This window comes from Carcharodon carcharias, chromosome 16 (genome assembly GCF_017639515.1).
Source record: "Carcharodon carcharias isolate sCarCar2 chromosome 16, sCarCar2.pri, whole genome shotgun sequence".
Classification (NCBI taxonomy): domain Eukaryota; kingdom Metazoa; phylum Chordata; class Chondrichthyes; order Lamniformes; family Lamnidae; genus Carcharodon; species Carcharodon carcharias.
This window is the reverse complement of record NC_054482.1, coordinates 46,988,566-46,998,564: the sequence shown is the minus strand read 5'-3', so window position 1 is coordinate 46,998,564 and position 9,999 is coordinate 46,988,566. Positions and strand designations below refer to the sequence as shown.

Genomic DNA, 9,999 nt, shown 5'->3' with positions numbered 1-9,999 from the left:
TAGAAAAATTATCAGGATTTGGCAGTGACTCTTGAAAGTCAGTATTTCAGTCACACTGTCGCCTTTCACATCAATGTGAAAGAGGCAGCATAACTCCAGACCCAGGCCTTGATTTGACACTGGATTAAAACCACATGGTGTATGGAGGGAAGCCATCTTACACAATTTAACTTTGGCACCATGTGGAGTCGGACTCTAGACCATTGTGAAGCCAACTTTAAAAAATGCTCACCCAGTTCTTTGTACCTTTGAGACACTTTGTAAACCTACTGCAGCGTTTTAATATTATAAGAATCTGATGCAGCACATGTGTTTGATAGCGGATCTCTAACGTGTGTATAAGTTCACATGTGTCTCTCCAGACAGGCAAAACATGACTCACAGCCTACAATTTAACCTGAATTTAGCTGGTTGTTGTCACACTTTACATCTCCTGCAATATGATCACAGCTACATTGCTGCCAATTGATTTCCAATGGACTCTGTTTTACTTAAGAGGGATTGATTTATCTTAGTGAGGAAACTGACCCAGGACATTCACAGTCACAAAATCATTGACCTGAAACATTGGATGGAATCTTGAAGTGATGTCAAAGGGCTTACCTGCCTTGCGGGACCTGTGGTGCCTTTTTTTTGGAAGGCTCGCCAAGCCACACTCCATTCAGGCAGTGGCGAGACCACCAGTGGGCCTTCCCCTGGAATCAAGACCCTGGGGACAGAAGTCCCGCCTTCCTCACCCTCTAGCTCAAATTTCTGCATTTCAACTTGATGGAAGTTTAAGTTGATAACGGTTGACAGGATATCTGGGAATTATGCTGTTGGCCCCATCATCTCAAATCTCCTTTACCAATGAAATTTAAGAATAGAGAAACAAAAAGTGGACATTGGGCCGCTGGAAAATGACACTGGAGAAGTAGTAGTGGGGAACAAAGAAATGGCGGAGGAACTGAATAGGTACTTTGCATCAGTCTTCACAGTGGAAGACACGAGTGACATCTCCAAAGTTCAAGAGAGTCGGGGGGCAGAGGTGAGTATGGTGGCCATTACCAAGTGGAAGGTGCTAGGAAAACTGAAAGGTCTGAAGGTGGATAAATCACCTGGACTAGATGGATTACACCCCAGAGTTCTGAAGGAGATAGCTGAAGAGATAGTGGAGGCATTAGTGGCGATCTTTCAGGAATCACTGGAGTCAGGGAGGGTCCCAGAGGACTTGAAAAATCACCAATGTAACTCCCCTGTTTAAAAAGAAAGTGAGGAAAAAGACGGGAAATTACAGGCCGATTAGCCTGACCTCCGGCGTTGCTAAGATTTTAGAGTCCATTATTAAGAATGGTTTCATTAAGGGGAGGTCATGTCTGACAAATCTGTTAGAATTCTTTGAGGAGGTAACGAGTAGGTTAGACAAGGAAAGCCAATGGATGTTATCTACTTGGACTTCCAGAAGGCCTTTGACAAGGTGCTGCACAGAAGGCTGCTCAGTAAGATAAGAGCCCATGGTGTTAGAGGCAAGATACTAGCATGGATACAAGATTGGGTGTCTGGCAGGAGGCAGAGAGTGGGGATAAGGGGGCCCTTCTCAGGATGGCGGCCGGTGACTAGTGGAGTTCCGCAGGGGTCAGTGTTGGGACCACAACTTTTCAATTTATACATTAATGATCTAGATGAAGAAACTGAGGGAATCCTGGCTAAGTTTGCAGATGATACAAAGATAGGTGGAGGGACAGGTAGTATTGAGGAGGCAGGGAGGCTGCAGAAGGATTTGGACAGGTTAGGAGAATGGGCAAAGAAGTGGCAGATGGAATACAACGTGGGAAAGTGTGAGGTCATGCACTTTGGTAGGAAGAATAGAGGCATAAACTATTTTCTAAATGGGGAGAGAATTCAGAAGTCTGGAGTGCAAAGGGACTTGGGAGTCCTAGTCCAGGATTCTCTTAAGGTTAACCTGCAGGTTGAGTCAGTAGTTAGGAAGGCAAATGCAATGTTGGCATTTATTTCGAGAGGACTAGAATATAAAAGCAGGGATGTGCTGCTGAGGCTTTATAAGGCTCTGGTCAGACCACATTTAGAATATTGTGAGCAATTTTGGGCCCCGTATCTCAGGAAGGATGTACCATCAAGGAGAGGTTCCAGAGGAGGTTCATGAGAATGATCCCAGGAATGAAAGGCTTAACATATGAGGAATGTTTGAGGACTCTGGGTCTATACTCGATGGAGTTTAGAAGGATGAGGGGGGATCTGATTGAAACTTACAGAATACTGAAAGGCCTGGATAGAGTGGACGTGGGGAAGATGTTTCCATTAGTAGGAGAGACTAGGACCCGAGGACACAGCCTCAGAATAAAGGGAAGACCTTTTAGAACAGAGATGAGGAGAAACATCTTTAGCCAGAGAGTGGTGAATCTATGGAATTCATTGCCACAGAAGGTTGTGGAGGCCAGGTCATTAAGTGTATTTAAGACTGAGATAGATAGGTTCTTGATTGGTAAGGGGATCAAAGGTTACAGGGAGAAGGTGGGAGAATGGGGTTGAGAAACTTATCAGCCATGATTGAATGGCGGAGCAGACTCGATGGGCCGAATGGCCTAATTTCTGGTCCTATGTCTTATGGAGCTACCCCCACTCAGTGGTATACATTGAGGAAGACGGATGAGAGACACTTACACCACACACTTCCAATAAAAGTTTAAACACATCTCCCTGACATCACACAAGGATGTGGAGACTAGTTCAACTGGACACCACAGGAATTTGAATCTCACAGTAGGACACTATCACTGAGTGGGGGCAAGGCTAAACTTCAAAATAAGAAGATTCCAAAGTACAGAATCACAATGCTTTCAATTGACAGGAACATTCACATAACCATCAAATGCATTAACAAAAGTGCAATTTATTTAGTTGTCTAGTAGTACACCCGTGACCCAAAAGTGACATCAATTTTTCTTAATTTTCCTAACTACCGCTACACCTGGGTGCAGCCCTGACATCCACAGCAGAGGTGGAGGCAGCCTGCTGACTGCTACATCCTGATGTCTGTGATGACCTTGGCAGACATCCTCTGGTGGCCCGAGGCCAGGACGTCCCTGGTCTGATAAGCGTCACCTGCTCAGGGGTAGAAGCACCCTCAGTTGTCTGAAAAGCTGGAATGATGGGATCACAGGCAGAGGGGCCTGTGAGCGGCTGCACACCCTTGGAGTGTCCTGAGAGGAGGCCCCCGGGGTGTCCGGATGACATTCATCCACCCTGTGGGTGCCTGAGGGTCCCGCCCTTACTTCTGCAGGAGATGGTGCACCTGGAGGGAGGTCAAGGTGCCTCATCCCCATGTCGCCTACATCTTGATGGTGCCCACCAGGGTGTGTGCCCATTGAGTGGAGGGCCAAGTGCAAATCCAGCAAGGCCTGCTGGACTAAGGTCTCCATCGTGTTTCCCAGCCTTCCCATGGTGACCCCGAGGCGTTCGCATGTCGGAGCCAAGACATCAGACAAAACATGAATGGACTCCTCCATCATTCACCCTAGTCTGATGAGTATCTGCTGAATCTCTGGCTGATGTTTCGCCACCTATTGTTGCATCTCCAGCTTTGAGTTGGCAACCACTTCCAGAGGTGGTTCATCTGACTCAGACTGAGCGGGTGGCTGGTCTCCAGTAGCCATCCGAATGCTGGAGACCTGGGCTGTCCCTGCCTCCAACTGCTGCGAGGACGTGTCAATGAGGTGTTCCCCGGAAAGTGAGGCCAGGCCTAATCTACAGCCGTGTCCCACCGACGTGTGTGTCTCTGAGCTGGTGGAGGGTGTGTGTGAGCCATGTGATGATTCTTCCAGAGCTTCCTCTTCGGATAAAGTTTGTGGGCTTGCACTGGTGCTGGACTGGCTTGCTGGTCTCGATCTGTTGATTCCTAGAAAATAGAAAATAGAGTTTCAGTTAACGAGCATGAGTTAGGTAAGACTGCATGTGACTCACTGTGAATGTCAGGATTTGATGAAGTGATGCAGCTGTGATCCATCCTCAGTTGACAGGAGAGGCCGATCTCCCTTTCCCCAGAGGAGCGATCCCTGTCCTCCCCAGCCAGCTCAGCTGCAGCCTCCTCAAACTCACTTAGGGCAATGATGTCGGCCGTCCCTCCCCCAGTCTGCAATCATTCGTGCCTGTTGTGTGACAGTTTGGTCTGTATGAAGGGAAAGAAAGGCATGTGATGAGAAGGGATGGAGCAGAAGTTGGGTGAGATGCATGTCCCCTGTGTGTGGTGAGCCCTCCCCAGAAGGGCCAGAGGATGGAGTGTGAGTAACATGATAGTTAGCTCTGAAGAAGAATCATTTGGACTTGAAACATTAACGCTGTTTCTCTCTCCACAGATCCTACCAGACCTGCTGAGTTTTTCCAATATTTTCTGTTTTTATTTCAGATTTCCGGCATCCTCAGTATTTTGCTTTTATATTATGATAGATGGGATGGTGGTAATGTGAAAGTCTTGGTGAGAGAACGAGTGTTGATATGTGTCCCCTGCTAATGGTTGTGTGAGATCCCTGAAGAGAGTAGCCATTTGAGTGCATGATGCCATGATGAGAGTTTGATATTGGAGGGTGTTGAAGGATGACTTACCCTTGTGGAGCGGATGAGAGCATTCATTCTCTTCCTGCACTGGACGGCATTTCAGGCACGGTTGCCAGCAGCGTGACCTGCTCCGCGATGGCCTCCCACGTGGGAGAGGTGAGGCTGCTGTGCTTTCTGCAGCCATTCCTGGGATGGAGCGTGTGCCTTTGCGCCGGCACCCCTCTGATTTAGGCCTGGAGGGTCTGATGCGTGAAGCGGGTGCTGCCTTCTTCTACAGACTCTTGGCCTTCCTCTTCTGGCTGTCAGACATCTCTGGTGGCCTGGAGAGAGTGAGATTGTGTGTTGGACTGGCCTTTAAAAATGGATCTCAGACCTTCAAACCTGCCAGCCAATGGCAGCCGCACGAATCAACTCCCCACCCACCAGGTGATTCGGACTGATACGCGCCTTTGCATAATTAATGAGGCACCAAGCACAGGATCAAGCTCGAGTTCCTGTCATTACAGACAGCGGGGTGGGCACTGTCAAGACCACCCACCACAGCGCTCAGTCTCATTCATGGAAAATTCTGCCCATAGTGTGGAACTCAATGGTTTAACATAACTGCAGCCACAATAAAAGAACTCTACTTCCTAATAATAGAATGTGCAATCTGCTCCAGCAAGTCTATCATTACCTGGTTACCTTTAGCCTTTTTCTCACAAAGGAAGATGGCTTAGCCAAAATTAACTGTGATGGAACCACCCAGTGAGGGCAAGGTGTTTGCTATCAAGTATTATATGCTATTGTAATGTAGGAACAGATCAAGGCCTGCCAACAAAAATCTTTATTAATTATATTGTGGTTGTGGATAGACATGTTTTTGATCCAATGCTTTTGTACCACATGAAGGCTATAGAATTGAAGCTGCTACCTATACTCTGCTATGAATTGGCATTTGTGAGGGCCAAGTACTGTACGTGTTTCTGAAGAGGTGTCACTAATGGATTTCTGTTATTTATTGATTGAAACTTTAGCTCTCATTTCAGATTGAATTGTGCAGAAAGCAGCGTACCTTATTTAGAAAGTAGAAGACTGTTTTAAAATTACCCTTACAGTAAACTGCTTCTGCTCTGGATTATGAACGTCAAAGGGAAAGAGTTAAAGATGACATTGCTTTAATGAATAATGATGCCATCAGCCGTGCCACTAATATTTAATTCTTGAACAAGTTTGGATAAAATCCCAGGAGCAGAAATTTAAGAAAACAAGTTTTTTTTCTAATGACCCCATTCCATGAAAAAACAGCTCTTAATTTATTCAGAGTGTTTTTCTAATTTTTTAAACTGCAAAACCTAGATGAAGGGCTAAGGCTGAATACCACGAAGGCCAAAAAGAGTAGCATAAAACATGAAGTAATGGGAGGTAAGGGATTCCAGTTTTGAACATTGGGAACTATGAGTTAACAAGAAGGTGGTGCAGTCAATCTTGATTTCAACTGAGGGAGGATGCAAGGGCAAAAGAGGAACACCATGGGACAGCTGATGTGGTGATCCAAGAAACAGGAGAAGGAAGTTCAGAGGAACAATAAACATAGTAGTATTGATTTAACTGGAGATAGAAAAGAAAGATGACGGCGGGGGGGCGGAGAAACCAAGACAGAGATTGTCTTTCTGGCAATGTGCTTTTCAGTGTCCAGCACCACATTGTCTCTTCAATAAATATCTTTAAAAAATAACAATTGATTTGACTATTCACTTCTTTGCCCTTTGTGGGATGTTGTGAGTACAGAATCACTACTGCATTTATCTACATGATATCTGCTGCACTTCTACCATAACTCATTATGTGAAGCCTCTTTCAATGATTTGACAAGGCACAATATAAATGATTTACTTAAGAGAGCAGAGCAGAACCTTTGCAGCCTATCACAAGAGGAATAATTGAAATTCTGCTCTTAAAGTTAAAATCAGTGCAAATAAAGCACCAGTTAACAAGAGCTGTGAAATAAAGTAATTTCGTTTTTAAATGAAGTGCTAATTTGAAATAATAAAGACAAGCACCTCTGTTTACTCATGGAGGCTGTTATAAACTGCTCTTAACTGAGAAGCTAATTAATGTCACTTAGAACACACCATGTACTGGTGGCTGACAATAATAACCAGAGTCTTTTATTATCTCTTTCTGAATTTTCTCCTAGAGAGTGACGGGTTGCATTCTGTCTAATGTAAACTCCCCAGCTACACCTGTAATTGGACAGCCACAGAATGGAAGGCGCTCTATCTACCAGAACTCCACAATCACAAGCGACAAACCCACTGCAGGTAGGTCCCATCCATGATACACTTGGGGAGGGGGTAGAGAAGGGGGAGGGGGTGCTGATGTAATGGGGCAAAGACTGAGAATGGCTTTTCAAGCATTGATTCAATATCAATGTCCTCGACTGTGGTTGCTCTTTTACACAACAAATGAAATGTTTGACAAAAGTTATATTCATGCAGCACAATAGTACCATTTTTTTTACTTTTCAAGTAAGCTACTGTAGCTTCACTAAAGGACCCAAAAGACCAGGATGGATCCAACTGGTGACCACCAGTTTGTGCAAATTAGTTAACCTTAGCTGGAAAACAGGAAGATTGGCCATGCTGTGCACCATTTGCCTCGCCCATAATCTGCACATATTGAAATGCAGTGTCAAGGCCAACACATGAAGAACCATCATTGAGTGAGGTACTAATTGATTACGACTCCCCATGGAACTGTACCCAGGCATGAATGAGCACCTTCAAAGAAGGAACTGCTAGGAGTAAAAATTAGACGCTTGCTTTTTAAAACATCAAAAAAAAACTACAGGTGTTGAAATAGTTGCATTTAAAGGCGTTGCTCTCAGATGTAACATTGCAGTGTGTAGATCTTGCTTGGTCTGTCTACATGTGAGAAATAGGGAATTCATCATGCAAATTATTCGTACAACCAGACTATTAAATATAGGGTAATGTGGAGAAGAAGTAGTGTGGTCAATATTCCACTTCTCATATATCCTGAAATGGCTAACCAATAAATTGCAGACCGTTATCCACAATGATCTCTCTAAGCATACCAAATAAACCAAAGATAGTACCTAGAGTGTGTGTGACAGTTGTGCTTGCAGTATTGTGCAATTGTCAAATAATGGGGTACTTGGTAAAGTAGTTGACAATGACAAAGTCAGTGTTGTGGACATGAAAGAGGTCAGGTGTGATTTTGGATGAAGAATAGCAAGGAATTTCATGTGGAATGAGTGGTTCTTCACATTGACTTGGCATATGCTTTTGACGTAGCTCACACTGCTTGACAACGACTTCAATGTCACTGTTGATACCTGGCTAATAGAGTCTCTCTTGTCCTTCTCATCCAATCTATGCCCATGTGTGAGTGATGAAATTGTTGAAGAATATGAGGTCACAAAGATTCCAGTATGATGACCTGCCTGCATTTATAAATAGCTCCCCTGGAGATGCCTAGCTCATCCCAATAAGGCCAAAATGGTCTCACGTGTTCGTGGACATGTGGAATTGAACTAGGCCATCCTTCAAAGATGGTTTTTTACAGTTTCTGTAATGTGGAATCTTTTGCCATTTCTTCAATAGTACTGGCATTTGCATTGCACAAAATGTACCAGATCAATTTGAAGAACATCTTCAAATTTAATGTCAATGAAGTCAACTTGTAGATCCAAGTGTTAATTCCAATAATTGTATGTTGAGAAAGAATGCTTCTGAAGCTAGCCTGTACCTTAAAACAGATTTACTTCCAAGACAGCAAAGCAAAGTCACAGACTCTCCCAGTTTCTCCCAAAAACCCAGAGTGAATGGGTTTATATACTCCTGCAATGATTTCCTAGGCCTTCTCTAATTGTGGACAGCTGCACATATAAAGCATGTATTCGATTGCAGCACAATTTCAACATTAACACCAAGGATATATCTTCTGTTTCCACTGGGTTAGGCAATCGCCTTTAAGGGATAGCAGCATGGCATCAGTTGGAGGGAAGTGTATCATGCTGCTGTCCCTTTAAAGGCATATTTCAACATAAAGCAGCACCTCTAATATAGAAAAATATCTCAAGGTGGTTTACAAAGCTGTCTTTTAGGCACAAATGCATGCCGGGCCAAAGAAGGAACTGTTAGGATGAGTACCTAAAGCTTTGAAAAAGAGGTGGGCTTTAAAGGAGGTGTTAAAGGTAGAGAGCGACATGAAGAGGCAGAGGGATTTAGAAAGGGAATTCTATAATGTGTGCTGAAGGCATGGCCACCAATGGTATGGTGAAGAGATGTGGGAGGCACTAAAGACTAGAATCTGCAAGAGTTGAGTTCTGGGGAGGATTGTAGGGCTCGAGGATGTTAGAAAGATATGGATAGGAGAGGCCATGAAGTAATATAAGCATGTTGTGTTTTAGTGATTTTGCTTTGGGAGAAATGTGGGCCTGGGCACCTTCCCTGCCCTTATTTTACTAAAGGAATCTGGCATGTCCACCTGAGAGGGAAAACAGGGACTCAGTTTGATGGTTTCACCTGAAAGACGGCATCCCCAAATGTACTGCCTTAGCTCTGTATTGGAGTATCAACCCAGATTTTGTGCTTAAGTCTCTGGGGTAGGGCTTGAACTCAAAATGTTTGATTCACAGGTGAGAGCACTACCACTGAGCCAAAGCTTAAGTCAAAGAATGAACTGTCTGGTAAAATTAATGATGTCTATGCCACATGGGCAATAACATGTTGATGGCTGAAATAAGTGAAATATCTAATTTTAAGTTACACTTTGGAACTTCTACCAGTGCTTTTGACGATTGAATTCCACAATTTTGTCCATTGTTTGAGAGCATTGTGGTTAGCACATTTAGAAAGGTGGTCACACCTCAGCTGAAGGGACTTGAGAAAGGCAGGGAATGGGTGACCACCAGCAGTCCAAGAGAAACAGGCAGGTAGTTCAGGAGTCCCCTGGGGTCCCGCTCGCAAATCGGTATTCCATTTTGGAGGCTGATGAGGGCGCTAGTTCCTCCAGGGAGTACAGACAGAGCCAAGCTTCTGGCACCACAAGCAGCCTGTTTGTACAGGAGGGGAGGAAGAGAGGAACAGCAATAGTAATAGGGGATTCTATAGTCAGGGGAACAGATAGGTGCTACTGTGGCTGTCAACGTGACTCCAGGATGGTATGTTGCCTCGCTGGTGCCAGGGTCCGGGATGTCACTGAACGACTGCAGGGCATCCTGAAGGGGGAGGGGGATAAGGCAGAGGTCATGGTACATGTTGGTACCAATGACATAGGAAGAAAGAGGGATCAGGTCGTGCATCAAGAATTCAGGGAATTAGGCAGTAGACTAAAAAGCAGGACCTCTCAGGTTGTAATCTCTGGATTACTCCCAGTGTCACATGCTAGCGAGCTCAGAAATAGGAGAATAGTGCCGATGAATACACGGCTTAAGAGTTG

The 9,999-nt window shown here is 44.7% G+C and overlaps 1 protein-coding gene and 1 long non-coding RNA gene across 2 annotated transcripts in view; one reads left to right on the top strand and one right to left on the bottom strand.

Moving 5' to 3' along the window:
* Positions 1-4,683, bottom strand: part of LOC121289438 — a 68,309-nt gene extending 63,626 nt beyond the window's left edge. The window contains exon 1 of the long non-coding RNA XR_005945562.1: positions 4,600-4,683. This is a non-coding gene — a long non-coding RNA (uncharacterized LOC121289438). The remainder of the gene's footprint in view (positions 1-4,599) is intronic.
* The window catches only part of nmnat2 (nicotinamide nucleotide adenylyltransferase 2), a 332,701-nt gene that overhangs the window by 283,815 nt on the left and 38,887 nt on the right, over positions 1-9,999 (top strand). Inside the window, exon 5 of the mRNA XM_041208930.1 lies at positions 6,731-6,854. Coding sequence (XP_041064864.1) covers positions 6,731-6,854 — 124 coding nt within the window. The remainder of the gene's footprint in view (positions 1-6,730; positions 6,855-9,999) is intronic.